Source organism: Diabrotica undecimpunctata, chromosome 2 (genome assembly GCF_040954645.1).
Source record: "Diabrotica undecimpunctata isolate CICGRU chromosome 2, icDiaUnde3, whole genome shotgun sequence".
NCBI lineage: Eukaryota > Metazoa > Arthropoda > Insecta > Coleoptera > Chrysomelidae > Diabrotica > Diabrotica undecimpunctata.
This window is the reverse complement of record NC_092804.1, coordinates 154,466,920-154,484,611: the sequence shown is the minus strand read 5'-3', so window position 1 is coordinate 154,484,611 and position 17,692 is coordinate 154,466,920. Positions and strand designations below refer to the sequence as shown.

Below are 17,692 nucleotides of genomic sequence, written 5' to 3'. Positions count from 1 at the left end.
TCTTCTTTGACCGTCTTTCTATCTCTTTTCTTTTCTTTTTTTCCCTCTTATTTGGTTTCTGTCTTCTGTGGGCTCTCTTCCCCCACCTTTAATATTTCAACTCTCTTTTCCGGCCTCTCTCTCGTTCTCCTACTTTCTTCAACCCTTTTTTCTATCTTCTCTCTTACGTTCTCCTCTTCTCTGCTTTCTTCCCTTCTTTTGATTTCTGCCTCGCTCTCGCTGCTTTCTCTTTTGTAGTTTTTCTTTTTTTGCCTATCTTCATTTCTTTCCACGATTAAAACATACTGATATGACCCCTCTAATATTTAACATATATTCGGTTTTGGTCAGTAAAACGCCAAAACAACCAGAAGTGGTAACAGCTTATGAAGAACAATTGGAAAAAACCAACAGTATCACTTATTTTAGTTGTAATCTAAATGAGAACTAAGACGTGAGCAAAGAAGTTAGAATGCGTATAGAGAAGTTCAGAGCTACATTTTTAAGGTGAATAAAATCTTATCTGGAAACAATATCACTTTTGATTTCAAATTTAGATTAGTAAGAAAGATGTTATGTGTTATCTGTTCTTTTATATGGTGTAGAACGTTGGACTTAAACGGAAACATTTTTTAGAAAACTGGAAGCCTTTGAAATCTGGGTGTATCGAAAAATCCTACGAATAAGTTAGGTAGATAGAGTTCATGACAAGGTTGTTTAAAAAAGAGAAAGGCGGAAAAAAGGGGCCAGGTCGATGAAGAACGTCGTGACTTAGAAAACTGTGGGAATGGTTTAACGGATCCTCTACATCTCTTGATAGCCAACGCAGGATAATCGATTATGGCACAGGAAAAAAAAGTAAACTAAATAAAAGTTGGAACCGTAGCCTTGAAATAAAACGACCTATTTAGATCGCAGAAGCGCTTTCAATAAGATGAAGGTAATATTATGCAATGGAAAACTGGGAATAGAAACGAGAACTATAGTATTAATATCCTTCTCTATTCTATTATATGAAGTTGACACCTGGACAATTACGCATGTAACTAAAAGAGACTTGCCAGCATTGAGATGTGATGTTATTGAGGAATATGTAAAATATACTAAACACTTAACAAACACGGAAACAGTGGCATAACTAAAATTCAGGAGACCCGGGCGGAAGTAACCGAACAGGCCCCTCCCCCCAATATAAGAAAAAGATATAGGAACTCTGTGCTAACTTCATTTTAGTCTCCCTACTTTCTAATCGACTTTTCTAACGTAGTGGGAATATAATTTTTTGCCTGTTTCTGAAATTTATAAAAAAAGGCAAAAATTATTATAAGCTTCATTTTATGGTCCGCAGAATTCTCTTGGGTTAAGTACTTTCATTGTTATATATATTCTATAATTCTGACATCATTTTAAATATTCGTAATCGCACTTCTTTCGAAAGCACGTTTTTCGATTATATGTATGTAGGAATCAAGTTCACTAGAAATTCTATTTTGTTTTATCCTTGTCATCTGCTATTTGTTTAATTGTAATTTGGTAAAATGGCAATGAGTTAAACCCCTTTTGATGTTTCTCTATTACAAGCTGTTCCTTATATTTTAGTTTATTGAAGATTTTTTTTGGCTGTATTATTGGTTTTATTGGCTTTATTGGAGAATTTATGGAATAACTGTAGCTGTCAGGAGGACCCAATCACCTAATTAGGACCAATTGGAACCACACTAGTGTAATATGGAACAACTGCAGCTCAGGAGGACCTAACCATCTAATTGGGAGGCAACACAATCACCCATCGATGCCATAAGTATCGCCACATTTATTTATTGTAAAGCATTGGCAGGGGTAATTGTTAATTTTTTTTAATAAATGCGGTTTGTTAAATAATTGTTTTATTTGCTATCAGCTAAGGGTTCATGGTTTAATTCCTAGTTTAAAATAAGACGAATTCACACTTGAGAGACTGAGCTAGGCGAAGCATAGACGATAAGCTCCCATGGTTGATTAAGGTATTATTTTTATAATAGTATTTCAATTCTCTTTGGTAATCTTATCGCTACACATGGGCGATATTATAGGAACTACATAAATACAACATGTTTAAAATTGAAATATAAAATAATATAATAAAATGTATACCTATGCTATGCTTAAAATTACTTTTAATTGAATTAATCTGGTTTGGTTTTATTCATTATCCAAACATCACAGAAGGGTTTTTATTGACAATACAAGATTATTTTGTTAATATTTATACTTTTATTTATTTTTAGAGTTTCTACTTACAAACATTTTTTTTTATTATTTTTATTTCTAAAAATTGTTTGATTACGTTGACGAAATTGTTGTTGTTTGCTACTTTACGTTTAGTCGAGAGCATTACCAAACTATTTTGCCGGATCTGGCTCATCGTGGATCGTAAATAACTTTTTATGAGTTTTAATTTTGAAAAACTCCTTTCATTAGAAGCAATAGAGATACATAATGTTTCAAAGACATTCGGAACAGATTCCATCGGGTCCATATCAAGAATAAACTATACAATCTTCAATGTAGTCCAATTTCTGGCCTCTGCATTTATTCTTGCAGCTTTTATATTGTGACGAACTCTTTTGATTTCATTAAAAATTTATTGCTTGTCAAATTCTGTGTCACAATCATTGAGGAACTACTCGACCTGAACGATTTTGTATTTTCAGAATACAGTCTCCATTCTTTATATTCTAGTTTAAAGCTCTTTGAATGAAGTTAAGTTCTATAAGAGACATTCACTCATAATTGTTTATTTTATATAGGTGCTGGTTTAATTTTAATATGAAAATAAGTTATAGGTAAATTTATCAATTAATATAAATACTATGTGTGTATGCAATCAAATTACGGTACCTGTGATGTTGATGGATACTTCTTCTTCTTCCTCAGTGCACTGGGCGATTCGGGAACAAAATCTCACAAGGTCACGTTGTCAGGTTAAAATACTGGAGTGTTTAGCGCGACGATTTATACAGGACTATATCTAAACTAAGATTGAAAAATATGCGTGTCGCCCGTAGCTTGCTCCCTTAAGACTAGGGGGGGGGCTGTACAGGTCCGTATTAATTTACGATGACAGAGCATACACACACGTTAAGTAAATAATTAAAAATATAAAAATAAAATAATAAAATTATTACTTAAAAACTGAGAATATGTGGAGGGACGTAACATTCCCACCCACCAAAATGCATATTTGCATTTTTAGTCAATATAAGGCAAAGGGCATAGCTTAACCAAAGGTCGCCTAAGTTCACCTTTCGCGGTTTGTACGATAGCTACGCGAGCAATATCATCTTGACCGAAAATTAAAGTTTTAATTCGACCCATTTGCCATTGTAAGGGAGGCTTGGTCTCATTACGTATTAGTACGAGTGTACCTATATTAGGATTACCCTCATTTTTATGCCACTTCGAGCGTTGATGAAGAGTATGTAAATATTCTCTGCTCCATCTTTGCCAAAAGTCTGCATGTAATCGTTGCAGCAATTGCCAACGACTTAGTCTATTTAAATTAACATCACTGTAATCCCGATCGGGAATTATCTTTAAAGGCTCTAGTGTAAGAAAATGACCAGGTGTTAACACTGAAAAATCATTTGGATCATTACTGACAGGACATAAGGGACGACTATTTAAGACAGCCTCTATTTGTATTAGTAATGTGTTGAATTCTTCATAGGTTAAAACCTGTTCGCCTATGACTCTAGACACATGTGTTTTTACGCTTTTTATACCCGCTTCAAACAATCCACCAAAATGGGAAGCTGCCGGAGGATTTAAATGCCATGTAATGATGTCGTTTTTGTCAAAATGTGACTTAATGTCTTCTAAATAGGATTTTGCTCCTACAAAATTTGTTCCGCAATCAGAATAGACAACAGAGCAACGTCCTCGGCGTGCTATAAAACGTCTGAATGAGGCTAAAAATGCCTCGGTACTAAGTTCGGATACCAATTCTAAGTGCAAAGCCTTAGTGGCAAAGCATACAAATAGGCAAATATAGGCTTTCGTTCGTTTAGCATTTTTAAGCTTATTGGCTCGTATCAGAAAAGGACCGCCAAAGTCGACGCCAACGCAAGAAAATGGTTTGGCCTTGGATATCCGTAGGTCGGGAAGAGCCCCCATAGGTGGCTGATAATTTTGAGGTTTTAGTCTCCAACAGGAAAGACATTTTGAAAGAACACTACGAATAACACGTTTGGATGAAATTATCCAAAAGTTTTGTGACAAGGCGAAGTGCGTACCTTGAATGCCTGCATGTAGATGTACAATATGGATTCCCGAAATAAGTAATTTAATAAAATTACCTTTGGAAGGTAAAAGAAGAGGAAAGCGCTTGTCATACGCTAATTCTGACTGGCTAAGTCTTCCGCCCACTCTTAGGAGATCATGTGAATCAAAAAAGGGATTTAATTTTTTCAAATATTTGAATTTTATAGAATTACCTTTAACCTGTTCTATTTCCTCCTTCAAATATCTTTGTTGCACTAATCTAATTAGTTGATTAGTGGCGTTACTTTGTTCCTGAATAGAAAGCTTTCCAACTGTTCGTTGATTGGCTGATTTTAGGTTACCAACAAATCTAAGAACATAGGAAAAGATACGTTTTAATTTTGAAAAGGAAGAAAATCGATTACAGAGATTATCGACAAATTCATCAGATGGAAAAGACAAAAGACAACTTTTCTGTTTCAATTCTAAGTTATGTTCGATAGAATCGGTCAAGGAGAATGACCAGTTATCTTCAGTAGTGCGAAGAAATTCCGGACCCACCCACCAAGCAGGAGTATTTAAGAAATCCTCGGGGAAAAGTCCACGGGACCCGTGATCTGCACTATTTAATGAAGAAGGAATATATCGCCAGTGTTTTGAAGCTATCCTGTCTTGAATATAAGAAATTCTGTTACTGACGAAGGTTTTCCATTTATATGGCTGTGAATTAATCCAATGAAGAACAACAGTCGAATCTGACCATGCGTAAATTCTACTAAACTGTATAGTGAGAGTCTGCAGTATATAAGATAATAATTTACTAAGAATTACTGCTGCATTGAGCTCGAGACGAGGAATAGTTTGTACCCTGGTAGGAGATACCTTTGTTCGGGCTAAAAGAAAATACGTTTTGATGACTCCTGTATCATAACACACACGAAGGTATGTAACAGCAGAAGATCCACGTAAAGAAGCGTCGCAAAATCCATGAAGCTCACAGGAAATAATTGCATTTAAAGAAATATGACGAGGTATAGTAAACTTAGACAGTATAGGCAGTTCAATTTTAAATTGTTCCCACCTTGAAGTAATTTCCAAAGGTGGAGTTGCATCCCAATCTAAATTAAGTAGCCAAAGACGTTGAATAATAGTCTTCACTATCAAAGTGACAGGATTAAGAATACCGTAAGGATCGAATATGCGAGCTATTTGGGATAAGAGATTTCGCTTTGTACAGGAAGCTTGAAGAGGTAAAATTTTGTAAAAGAAATCATCAGATGATGGATTCCATCCAAGTCCTAATACCTTCAACGAAGATTGATCTAAGTCAAATGAAAAAGACTGTTGCAGAATATGATCTAAAGGAATATTAGCGAGAGAGAATAACTGAGGGGCATTACTTGCCCATTTTCGTAACTCAAATCCACCACGTTTCAATAAAGATATTAATTCTTTTATAGCAAGAACACTATTTTCTAAAGAATCCTTTCCTGTCACCACATCGTCTACGTAAGTATCTTTTAGGAGTATAGATGAGGCTACAGGTAAGTCCGGTTCGTCGAGTGCTAGCTGCTGTAGAGTACGAATTGCAAGATATGGTGAGCTAGACACACCGAAAGTAACCCGAGTAAGTTCGTATTCAGCAATAGATTCCTGTTCCGAAAAACGCCAAAGTATTCTTTGAAATCTTTGTTGCTCAGGAGCGATAAGAATCTGAGTAAACATGGATTTAATATCTGCAGTAAAGACATATTTATGAAACCTGAATTTAAGCAATAAATTTACAAGATCATTTTGTAATTTTGGACCTGAATATAACGTATCGTTTAAAGACGGAAAGTTAGGGGCGTGTGCGGAAGCATCAAACACAACGCGCAATGGAGTAGTACTGGACTCCTTGTAAATACAATGGTGTGGTAGATAATAAGCATTATTTATTGCCGTACTTGGCTGAATAGGATTTAAATAATGATTATCTATGAAACTTTTGATAAAGCTTGAATATTGAATCTTAAGTGATTCATTTTTGGCAAATCTGCGCTCTAAAGAACTAAATCTTTGTAAGGCTAAACGTTTTGTGTCGCCAAAAGAAGGTATTTCGTTTTTGAAAGGCAGCTTTACTACAAATCTGCCCTCGGAATTTCGACAAGTGGTTTGAGTATACAGCTTCTCACAGAATGAGTCTTCCGGAGAATAAGATTTAACTTCTGGTACTTCCTCAATGGCCCAGAATTGTTTTAATGTCGCATCTAATTGCTCAGAATCATTAGCAGAAAATGACGTGAAAAAGGAATGAATATTTGTTATATTTGTAGGTGGAATATTTCCCATCAAAACATAACCGAAACTTGTTTCAAGAGCTGAAAGCTGATCATTACGAGTTTTAATAATTCCTCCTGTTAAGATGTAAGGAAAGATATTTGCTCCTAATAGAACATCAACTTTACCTGGAATATTTGCCATTTTATCAGCCAACCTTAAATGTTGAAGATACGGCAAGTTGTCTAAAGAAATTGGAACAGTTGGCATGTTTTGACAGATTTGAGGAAGAATTATTGCATCTATCTCGCAATGAAAGTTTATGTCATAAGACGAAGAAATGTTCAATTTTACGCCTGATTTGGCTGGGGTGCACATTCTATCAAGACCTTGTATCGATAAAGCCGCATTGTATTTAGGGAGACTTAATTTGTCTGCACATTCTTTACTAATGAAGTTAGCTTGAGACGCACTGTCTAATAAGGCTCTAACTTCCAAGGCTTTACCAAAACGATCGAGAACATAGATTGTAGCTGTAGCTAGCAAGACATTATTTGTCAAAGTATTTGATAAGGCGGAAACAGAAGGCATAGGATCGTTAGATGAACTAGCAACCTCGTTGTGAGAAGAAGAAGAATCATTCGCATTGAGATTATCAAAGTGAAGAGAAGTATGATGTTTTTTATTACAATGTGTACATCTTTTGGATGAAAGGCATTTGATCGTAACATGATTTTTAGACAAGCAGTTTATACAACATTTATTCTGTTTAGCAAAGTCAAAACGTTTTTGAGGTGATTCAGCAAGAAATTGATTGCATTTAAATAAAGCATGATCTGAACCACAAAATAGACACTTATTTTTGACAGAACTGGTCAAAAATGTAGAAGTTTGACGAGATGAATACCTTACGTTATTAGAAGGATCGGAATTAGTAGATTTAACATTTTTGCTGACTTGTCTTTTATATGACTCCAATGAAGTGCAACGCTGCAATGCGAACTTATAAACTTCCTCATAGGAAGGTACATTTTTTGAAGCAAAGTGTAATTCGAAAGCCCTAACTGTTTCTACATCCAATTTGTCCATCAGTAAATTCATTAGAATAAAGTCCCATTGAGCGGGAGAAAAAAGTAATTTTTCTAAAGAGGCTAAGTTTTCATTGAAAATATCTAATAATTTTCTAAGTGAAACAGGATCATCAGTTTTAACCACACTGGCATTTTGAATATTTTTCCATAATGCTCTAGATAAGTCTCGTTTACCTTCATAGCGATCAATTAAGGTGTTGTAAGCAATTATATAATTAGAATCTTGCAGCTTAATGCTTTTAATTAAATTGTAAGGTACTCCCTTAAGTGATTGCAGAAGATAACTAAACTTTTCTATATTAGAAAGATCAGAATTATTATGTACAAGAGCATTATATAAGTCTATAAAAGTGGGGAAATCTGTAATCTCGCCCGCAAATATACTTAAATTTAGTTTAGGAAGATTTACGTTACGTTTTGATTTGATTTGTGGATCAGCAGACACATTTTGAGTTCCACTAGTTGTATTATTTAATAAAGAATTATGTTTAAAATAAAGAGAAGCTATTTTATTAATACTATTGGCAAATTCAAACCTAATTATTTCTTCCGTATCCAAATTTGCGTCTTCCTCGACAGCAATTAAATTAATTAATTCAGTATGCTGATTATTGAAGCTAGTATTGATAGCTTCATAATCTTTTGCAGCAAAGAGAAACCCTGGAATTAATGAACCATCAACCAACACTTCCTCTGCCAGCTTTTCCATTTGTTTAATCTTACAAATGTCAACGTTTCTCAATGCACGCAAACGAACAATTCTATTTGAACTTCTAGAAGACATTATTGTAGATATAGAAAAAGAAATTTATGTAACACAAAGAACCTTTAAAGAATGATCTCAATAAATTCAATATGTACTCGTATATGTAATATATGTAATACTTTTAAAGTTATGAAACTCAATAAGTATCAGTAAGAATAAATATTTATTATATATGAGTATGTATAATCGAGCAAACAAAAAAAACACTCCAAGTATTACTTAAACAAAATCAATATATATTTATTTAATTGTAACTAGAAATATACGCATAAAATATTTTTAAAACCAGTATTGTTCAATTAATATTGCGTTTTTTTTAAATTTCCTAAGTTATATAAAATAAATATATAATCATATAAACCCCTTGTATTTAAAGAATTCTAAATTGTAGATTGTAACAGAAATTGAACGTGCTTTTGGAAAGTTTCAACGGCTGTACTTCGATTTAACAATAAGTCAGGTAGAGACCCTGGTTTGGGATTATCGCATCTGTTGCAAGATGTGTACCGCTGTGGAATTTATGTACCGATAGTGGAAATTTTTCAATGATTTTAAACGACCTTTGGTAAGAAACTTTGCCCAAATATTTAAAAATTTATATAATTTGATCACGTTTTTAATTGAATAAATTATTTAAACTAATTTTAATGCGGCTAGAAGGACCAATGAATGAAGTTAAGTTCTATAAGAGACATTCACTCATAATTGTTTATTTTATATAGGTGCTGGTTTAATTTTAATATGAAAATAAGTTATAGGTAAATTTATCAATTAATATAAATACTATGTGTGTATGCAATCAAATTACGGTACCTGTGATGTTGATGGATACTTCTTCTTCTTCCTCAGTGCACTGGGCGATTCGGGAACAAAATCTCACAAGGTCACGTTGTCAGGTTAAAATACTGGAGTGTTTAGCGCGACGATTTATACAGGACTATATCTAAACTAAGATTGAAAAATATGCGTGTCGCCCGTAGCTTGCTCCCTTAAGACTAGGGGGGGGGGCTGTACAGGTCCGTATTAATTTACGATGACAGAGCATACACACACGTTAAGTAAATAATTAAAAATATAAAAATAAAATAATAAAATTATTACTTAAAAACTGAGAATATGTGGAGGGACGTAACACTCTTGGTGTAGCGTGTCTAAACATTCAAGAATACATTTTCTAGTTTCATCTTGAAGAGATAGTCCTGCATCTTCAGTTGTTTTTTCAGTCATTATCTTTTTTAAATATCTTCAATTTTTTTTTCAAAGGAGGTTCCCATTTCATCACATTTCTCCGAAACAAACTGGAGAGCCTTCGTGACCAACTCATACCGACTGTCTTCCAAAAAGACTTTCAAACTTCTGAGTTTTATTACGACGTTTTCAATGCTTAAACACTCCGTCTGTAAATATCTCTCTGAACTGTTTATTTGTTGCAAAATGTACTTCTATAAATGAAGAAATGCAAGAAATTGGAAGTCACAAATATTCGAGAGTAAAATTTTAGCAGAGCCCCATGTTATAATATTTTCCTTGACGTTACACAATTTTCCTGTAACTTGAACTAATTTATTAAAATGTTTCAAAATAGATTTCACAGCTTTTTAGATGGGCACTCCATCTAGTGTCAGTTGCTGTTTTACAGATACACCTATAACTTTTACCAAAACCCCCATCTGTGTGAAGAGGATGAAAAGAAATTATATACACTTCCTAAAGTTGCAAAAAACGTTACAGAGCGTGGCTTGATTGTAAATGCATGAACTCCACACACATTAAGAGAATGGTTTGCACAAGGCAAAATTGATTTTGCTATTTTTTCCATGATCCTTGCTTGGACACCCGTATGGATGCCTGACATAATAAATTTCATTATCATAGCCTTGACTCCTACACAATTGTTGATCTAATCCCATTTTCCAGTGCATTTATAATATCATTGCTTATTCAATATTTTAATAAGCTTTTTATGTGACTGCAATGTGTATTACAATGCGTACTAATTTTTTATAAAAGAAAACATAATGTAAACATTAAAACTATTTTATGTTATGTACCAGAGTGTAGTTTTATATGTTTTAAATTTTTGGGACTGGGGCGGACTACCCCGCCACCTAGTTACGCCACATCGCGGAAACCATAAGAAAGACGAGAAAAGAGAAAAACTCAGAACAACAGGTAGAACTCTGGGTAAAATGGATTGTGATGATGCCCTTAAAGCTTCAAGGATGAAGCACACTAAGAGTAAAATAGAGAGATAGAGTTCTTCCACACCTACACCGTTGTATAAATTTATTTACTGTGGGGTTCATATTTGCTTTTTGTTATAATAATAGTAATTCTAACAATAGATTTTCAGTGGTATACACTCAACTGCCGTTGTTCCGTGGTGGTTTTGATTCCCCATATAGAATTAGCAACCCACTCTACATCGTATTTTATAAATTAATTGTTGTTTATCCTACACACATAATAAATAATTATCGTTAAAACAATTTTTAGTATGACGTGTTTATCAGCATCTTCATATATAGTGGTTAAATATTTGAAGAATCTAGAGACACATTTTCACCTACATGCAAAGATATAAATCGTTAATGGCATTACCATTTCTGACAACCGCTTTCATTCATAGTTTAAACTTTCTCCACCTTCACAAAAACTTATTTTAGACGTGAATCATAAAATTGCGGGTCACTGTCAATAGCAAAATCTAAATTACAAAGCCAGTTGATTATATAACACTACATACATAGTTTCGTAAAACAAGTTGTATACCTATTTCTATAGTTTTAATATTAGCGATAGTTAACACAGAACATAATATTTGAAAATGGTAATTTATTAATATTTTTATTCATGTTCTGTGCTACCTACACTATTTGTTAGTGTCATGTGTCATAAACTATTATATGAAATGATAGTTGTCTAACTTCAGTGTTTTACAATTTAATATTTACCCAGATAACAATAATAGATATAAACTTGATTCAGGCTTGCAACAAGTTTGATATACTCGTATCAAAAAAGAATGTTTGCTTCAGGTTTGCAATGTCAACTGTACATACTTACAGCAAGTTTAAATTAAACTTGCTAGTTACAATGCGACAAACTTGCTTAACGTTTGTTTTTTTAAGAGTATATAATATAGAATGTTGATATACTTACCTAATATAACTACAGTTTTGTTAAAACAAATTTGCCATATTTTTGTTACATTGGTAATCTGATAATTTTCCTCCACGATGTTTTAAGGGTGATTATGAATAAAACAGTGAATGTAGGTAGTGAACAGAATTGGGAACTATCGCCGGGAGTACGAAGAACGAATACTGTACTAAGGTGAGTCAGGCGGCGTCCTGGACTGAGATGTCTTTTGAAAATTCCAGACCCGCCCTCTATAAAGACGAAAAAAAAAGGTAGTGAACAGAAGGATATAAGTATGAAAATTTTTATTTTTCATTTGTGAATGTAGCCTGTAAAAAATAATAAAAACTTGGAGCATCTTTGTCTTTCAGCTCTGAAATAAAAATTTTAAATTGTTATAAACTTATTAGATAGTGTTGATCAGGTTTTATAACAAAAAAATGAACTATCAGCGTAGGGAGACTCTAAAGCGTTAGCAAATATTAGGTTAAATAAGAATTCAGTTCTCCACCACCTGAATCCCGGTAAAGTCATATTATTAGAGGTGGTTTTTAGGATTCACAAACAGTTTTTTATGTATACCTAACGCCGTAACTTGTGGTTTTAGAGAAAAATGTTAAATGCAAAAGTTCTCGAAAATACAAAAATTTACAACTTTTAGATCCATTATTTTTTTACAGAACGTTCAGAAAAAAATGCAAAAACACGTTTTTTACTTTTTTTCTGTAAAAGGCATAAATAAAAATCTACAACTTTTATATATTACATCGAAAAAATCATTTTTGGCTTATACCTAGCGCTATTTAGCGCATCGAGCAAAAAGACAAAAGAGGGAATCTAATCGTTATGAAAAGGAGACCAAAAAAGTGGCCTCTGATGGCGGACATATCCGGAAATGCGAATGCGCCAAATTTAAATTTCATGACACTTCACAATAATAATACAGTGGTGTAGGGGTTCTAATTTATCTATTTATTTGTTATATTACATAATATTAATATTACATAATATTAATACATAATACACTTGAAATACTTTTTTAACACTAGAACACAATAAAGTTTTAATTAAATAATAACAATAATAGTCTAAAATGTGAAACAATTGTTAAAAAACTTCAATAGAAAATGGAAATAATCTTTCATGTGACAGTTGGGACAAACAATAACATCAGCAATAACATAACCTAACTAAAGGTTTCTTAAACAAGGAAAGAGTCTCTCTTTCCTTGTTTAATGTGGCCTCTGAAGATGGCACTTCCTGTCTAACAATATTTTTGCCCCCACTACCTTTACATTCCCTCTTTTGTCTTTTTGCTCGATGATTTAGCGTAAACCGTGTTAATAAAATATGAAGGAAAAAAAGTGTCGGTAATTGAATTAAGAACAATATTTATACCCATGTTCATTTTTGAGGTTATTTAGCTGGATACATAAAACCCAGTGATTAACCAGAGATGTATTATGGTGGACCACTTTTAATTCCTCCAAAAAGCATACAATAATCAATTTCACAACTAAAACAAATTTGTTAATGCTTCTTTATTTAAATTCAATTTAAGTTTGTAAATCTTCACCTTTGTATAGTAATATTGCACTAAAAACCGCAACTAATACTCAAAGAATAAATTAATAACCGCGAGCACTGCAACAACCAACATTATTTTTTCCTATTAACCGAAACATATTCACAGAATCTAAATACATTGTGGAGGCACGTAAAAATCAACAGCTTGCTCCAAAGTCTACCATTACTCGGGAACTAGACGAGCAGAGAGAATTAAATCCCAGTGAAACTGAATTGAACGGTGCTGAAGTTGACCTAGCTGTACCATCAACATCAAGAGCATCTGAGTTGAATGGTGTTAAAGTCGACCTGGCTGTACCATCAACATCAAGAGCATCTGATTTATTTATTCCGCCAAAGTCATCTGGATCCTGTCAAACTAACCTGTCATCCAATCAAAAAATATAAATAAAATAGATACCTAAGTAAAACATATACATATATTGAAAATGTTTTTTTTTTCAAATTAGAATTTTTTAAAATTCAAAAACAAAGTGGGGGCCCGGGTTTAGGCAACTTCCTCTACTAAACCTACCAAATAATTTTTATCCATTAAGGTGAAGGTTTTTTTTATACCAGATTTTAGACTAGGGTTTTCAGTAAGGTTTGAAGAAGGGTGTCAAGATCACTCTAAAACTAGTCTTGTATGTACTATATCCTTCGATAAGTTTAAAACCGTACTTAAAACCCTAAATTAGCTCCAAAGATTTAAAAACAATACTAATTCAAATATGTTACACGTAAAGGAGGTACTACCTGGAGTCCTCCAGGGAACCACTGATCAAAAAGCAGTTTTCATTGGATGTTACTCATTGAAACTTGATGGAAAGTATTAGAACTTGTGTAAAAAGCATAAAATATCAGCTATATGAGATAAAATTTGCTATTATTTAACTGTTTGTTGAAAAATATGGTCCTGGGATCTCAAAAGTTTGTTTAAGGGTTAACATGCCACGAGAAAACATCAAATCCTGCATTGTCCTAGATTAGAATCTATATTGTTTTTAGTCGGTCTGTAACTGGTTTATGGAGATGAAAGCACCAAATAATTTATCGCTAATCTAACTTCCAACGTCCTAAAAATTTGTTAGATTCGGTGTTATAATTTCTTGTTCATGTTTTACAGTTTGGTTTTTATTTTATCATTCTAGTGATTTACTGCTTTTTAGCCATTTTATTGCAATGTACGTCTACTTCCTGTGACTATAAATACAAACGTATTTCAATATTAATTACTATCTATAGAGTATAACATTAATAAAACGCAGTAACGATTTTTTTAGTGCTTAAAATTACCAATTATCGGGTCCTTGATATTGTGGAAACTTTCAAATAACATATATTTTAATAAAAAAATCGGATGTTTTCCCAATTCGCGCCAAACCCACCAATTTCTTAAAGAAAACAATAAATAAATAATTGGCAGTCGAACCTTGAATGCCAGCTTCTCGAAGATGTAGGTAAAACCCAGTATTAAATGATTTTAAAATATTTAAAAATTTCCTGTATATACGGATACCGGAAGGAAGGTTGTCGCAACCGGCCGTCATTGAATGATGTCGTTGTAAACTAGTTATTAGCTGGGTAAGTTATGACTGGAGATATTTCTTTGTCTTAGAAGCAAACTCATAGTTAATATTTTTAGCTATACAAAAATGAGTTAACGCAAATTTGCATATGGTGTGAAATAAATAAATTTCAAATTTGGTTTCAAAATGAAGATAATAAAAATTCACATAAAATCTATAACTTAACATTTTGACTACTGGACAAATATGTTATATTCGAAAGAAATCTGGGCAAAATTCATGGCAAAATCTCTAGAACTTTCAAACAAACTGATGGCGTTTCCCAAGGGTTGGTATTGAGTACTACACTCTTTATTCTTGTTTTAAACGATATATGTAAAAAAATTGAGCTTCCAGTCAAGTTTGGACTCTGCGCAAATGATTTAATAATTTTCTGCCGAGGCCGAGCAAAACCAAAAAAACCAAAAATCTGAATTTGGTTTCGAAAATTAGTTTACGGATTCTCTTTATTTATTTATCTATCAACCTTATTAAACTCTGACTCATAAAATTATACTTTTAAACCTGCTATTTTTTCGGTATTAGGCCTTTTAAATTTGAATTACTTGTGATATTACAAACTTACTCTCTCAAAGACAAAGTTGCCAAACTCCAAGGACTCCCAAAATTTAAATTCCCGATTCATTTTCTTCGAGTATCATTTAACATACTTTCAAATTTTCTCGCAAAATTCAAACTCAGATATTATCATGTGAAATCCCATTTAACTCATGCTTACACGAGACATCAAGAAGAAATTCCCATTTTAAAGTTAGCAATACCAAAGTTCTTTCTCGCCTCCCCCTAAAACTTCTGGAATCTGATTACGCTTTATTACGACATTCCCTCTGTTCGGGGTAAAAGGGGTCAGTGTAAATATCGTTAACATCCAAAAATGGGTTGTTCGGGTTTGAAATCTCGAAATTTTATTTGCTTAAATGTGATTCATGCTCTACACAAGAAAAACATTATTTGGTTTAACTTTTAATTACTTATTAAAGAAGTGTAATAGTTATTTATTATTAATAAGTCCATTTACATATTTGCAGTGAATAAATATTTTTGTGCATTTAATAATTTCTTCTGATTCATAAAAACAAGCTACAAATAGGATTTAACACTTTACTTCCCCTTTATCTCAATTTTTTTCTTCTTCCAGTACCATATCCTCTATGAAGGTTAGTGATGATTCTGGCCAACATAAGTTTCTTTGCAATAAAAGTTCTAATGATTTTTTACCTGTCCATTGTCTCATATTTTTCAGCCACTACAGGCGTCGACTACACGGCCCTGTTCTTTCTTTTAATTTACCTTTATATCCAGAATTATGGTTTTGTTCGTCATTGTGGTTTGGTTCCCATTAATTTTTAATTTCACTTTTAATGTTACTGTAATAAGTTCTTCCAGCATGTCTTTAGCTTTCTTTCAAGTCAATCATTATGTCATTTGCAAAGCGAAGGTTATGTAGGTATTCACTGATGATTATTTTGTCTTCTAAGTTAAGTATTTTAAAAGCATATTCTAATATTATTTAGAAAAATTTTGAAAACATATTTTTTTTATTTAAACACAAAACCACATCAACCGCGCAGGGTTATTAGTGGATATAACAAATACATGAAATATTACATTAAATACAATTGAATAACTTAATGTCCTTTAAATAGCTTAACACTGTTGAAATTTTTTTGGTGAGAACTGTTTTAAGATAATCATCTGTGAATCCGTGGGATCTTCTTTTTTCCATAAATTTAGGACAATCAAGCAGGATATTTTTGATAGTCAGTGGATTAGAGCAGCTGAAGCAGATAGGTAGTGGTTCTTTTGTTATTTGGTATTTGTGTGTTAAGGCAGTATGGCCAATTCTTAAACGGTTAATAACTTGGTTTCTTCTGTTTAAAGGAGTCTCCAGGACAGTATTTATTTTTGGGCAAATTACATTTAATTTTGTACCTAATTTTTCCCAATGATTTTGCCAAGTATTAGTACAGTGGATTATAACCAGGTTTTTTAGATCGGTGTACGGATATGTTTTCAATTTTGCAGTATGGTTTGAGTTCATTCGACTTTTGTTTGCAAGTTGGTCTGCTTTTTAATTTCTGTAAATACCTGTATGTGAAGGCACCCAAATAAAAGCCGCTTCCTTTAATAATGATCGAAATGTTTCTAGTTCGTTTTTTATATTCTGTATAATAGGATTGTTGGTATATATTTGTTTTAGTTCCAGTAATGCATTTACTGAGTCTGTTATGATAATGCACTTCATCGTTCTACTCTTTTCGAAGAAGATTAGGGCTTCCAAAATAGCTGTAGCCTCACCTGTTAGTAACTGCAGTTTGTTGGTATCGATATGCTATAAAAATTTTCTTTACAGTAGTAGGCAGCAGCGTGACTATTGGGAGTTTTAGAGGCATCGGTAAAGATTTGCAAATAATTAGGATAGTGGTCTAGAATTTCCATGAATAGAGATTTAATTATTGTGGAATTTGTAGTTGATTTAGGATATTTTGTAAGTGTTAAGTCAATAGTTAATGGGTGGCTTGTCCATGGGAAATAGTTTGCATTTATATGTAGCGATACATTGAAATGATTTCTATCGAAAGTTGTGAGCTTTATTGTTTCTGTGAGGGGTGTAGAGTTTTTAGTCTTATTGTTAGGAGGAAGACCAGGGTTGTAGATATGGAAATACACAGGATGCTGTTTCTGGGATGATATCTTTGCAATGTAGTTCAAGGATAGTTGCTGTCGTCTTATATGTAAGGGAGGTTCTCCAGTTAGATCTTGCATACTACTAGCCGGACTAGTTTTAAAAGCTGCAAGTACTAATCTCAAAGCTGTTTTAAAATACTTGTTGTGATAAGTTTTTATTAATTGTTATGGTCTTGTTATGGTAGGAATTAAAGCTTTCTGCCACATACCCAAAATTTTGTCAACAAAATATTGTTGCTGATTTGTTGTTTTTACTGTATGTAGGTATTATTACTTTGGTTTTATGAAAGAGAGCAAAGTAGTCTGAGTTTTTGTCTTGTGTGGTCAAATCCTTTAAAAAAATTGGATTGTTTTGTAAAACAGTGCACAAA

General features: G+C 32.9%; 1 protein-coding gene across 1 annotated transcript; it reads right to left on the bottom strand.

Moving 5' to 3' along the window:
* Positions 1–47: 47 nt before the first annotated feature.
* LOC140433962 (uncharacterized) lies at positions 48–4,134 on the bottom strand. Its single transcript, XM_072521934.1, has 2 exons — positions 3,402–4,134; positions 48–298 (listed from the first exon to the last, which is right to left on the bottom strand). The coding sequence occupies exons 1-2, from the start codon at positions 4,132–4,134 to the stop codon at positions 48–50; spliced, it is 984 nt and encodes a 327-aa protein (XP_072378035.1).
* Positions 4,135–17,692: the final 13,558 nt, after the last annotated feature.

Excerpts from the sequence above, each read along its gene's own strand:
- LOC140433962 (XM_072521934.1), bottom strand. The coding sequence starts at position 4,134 with ATGGGGGCTCTTCCCGACCTACGGATATCCAAGGCCAAACCATTTTCT. Across the intron at positions 299-3,401 it reads GAAGTGGCATAAAAATGAGG|AGGGGTCATATCAGTATGTT; the intron begins GTAATCCTAATA and ends GTTAAATATTAG.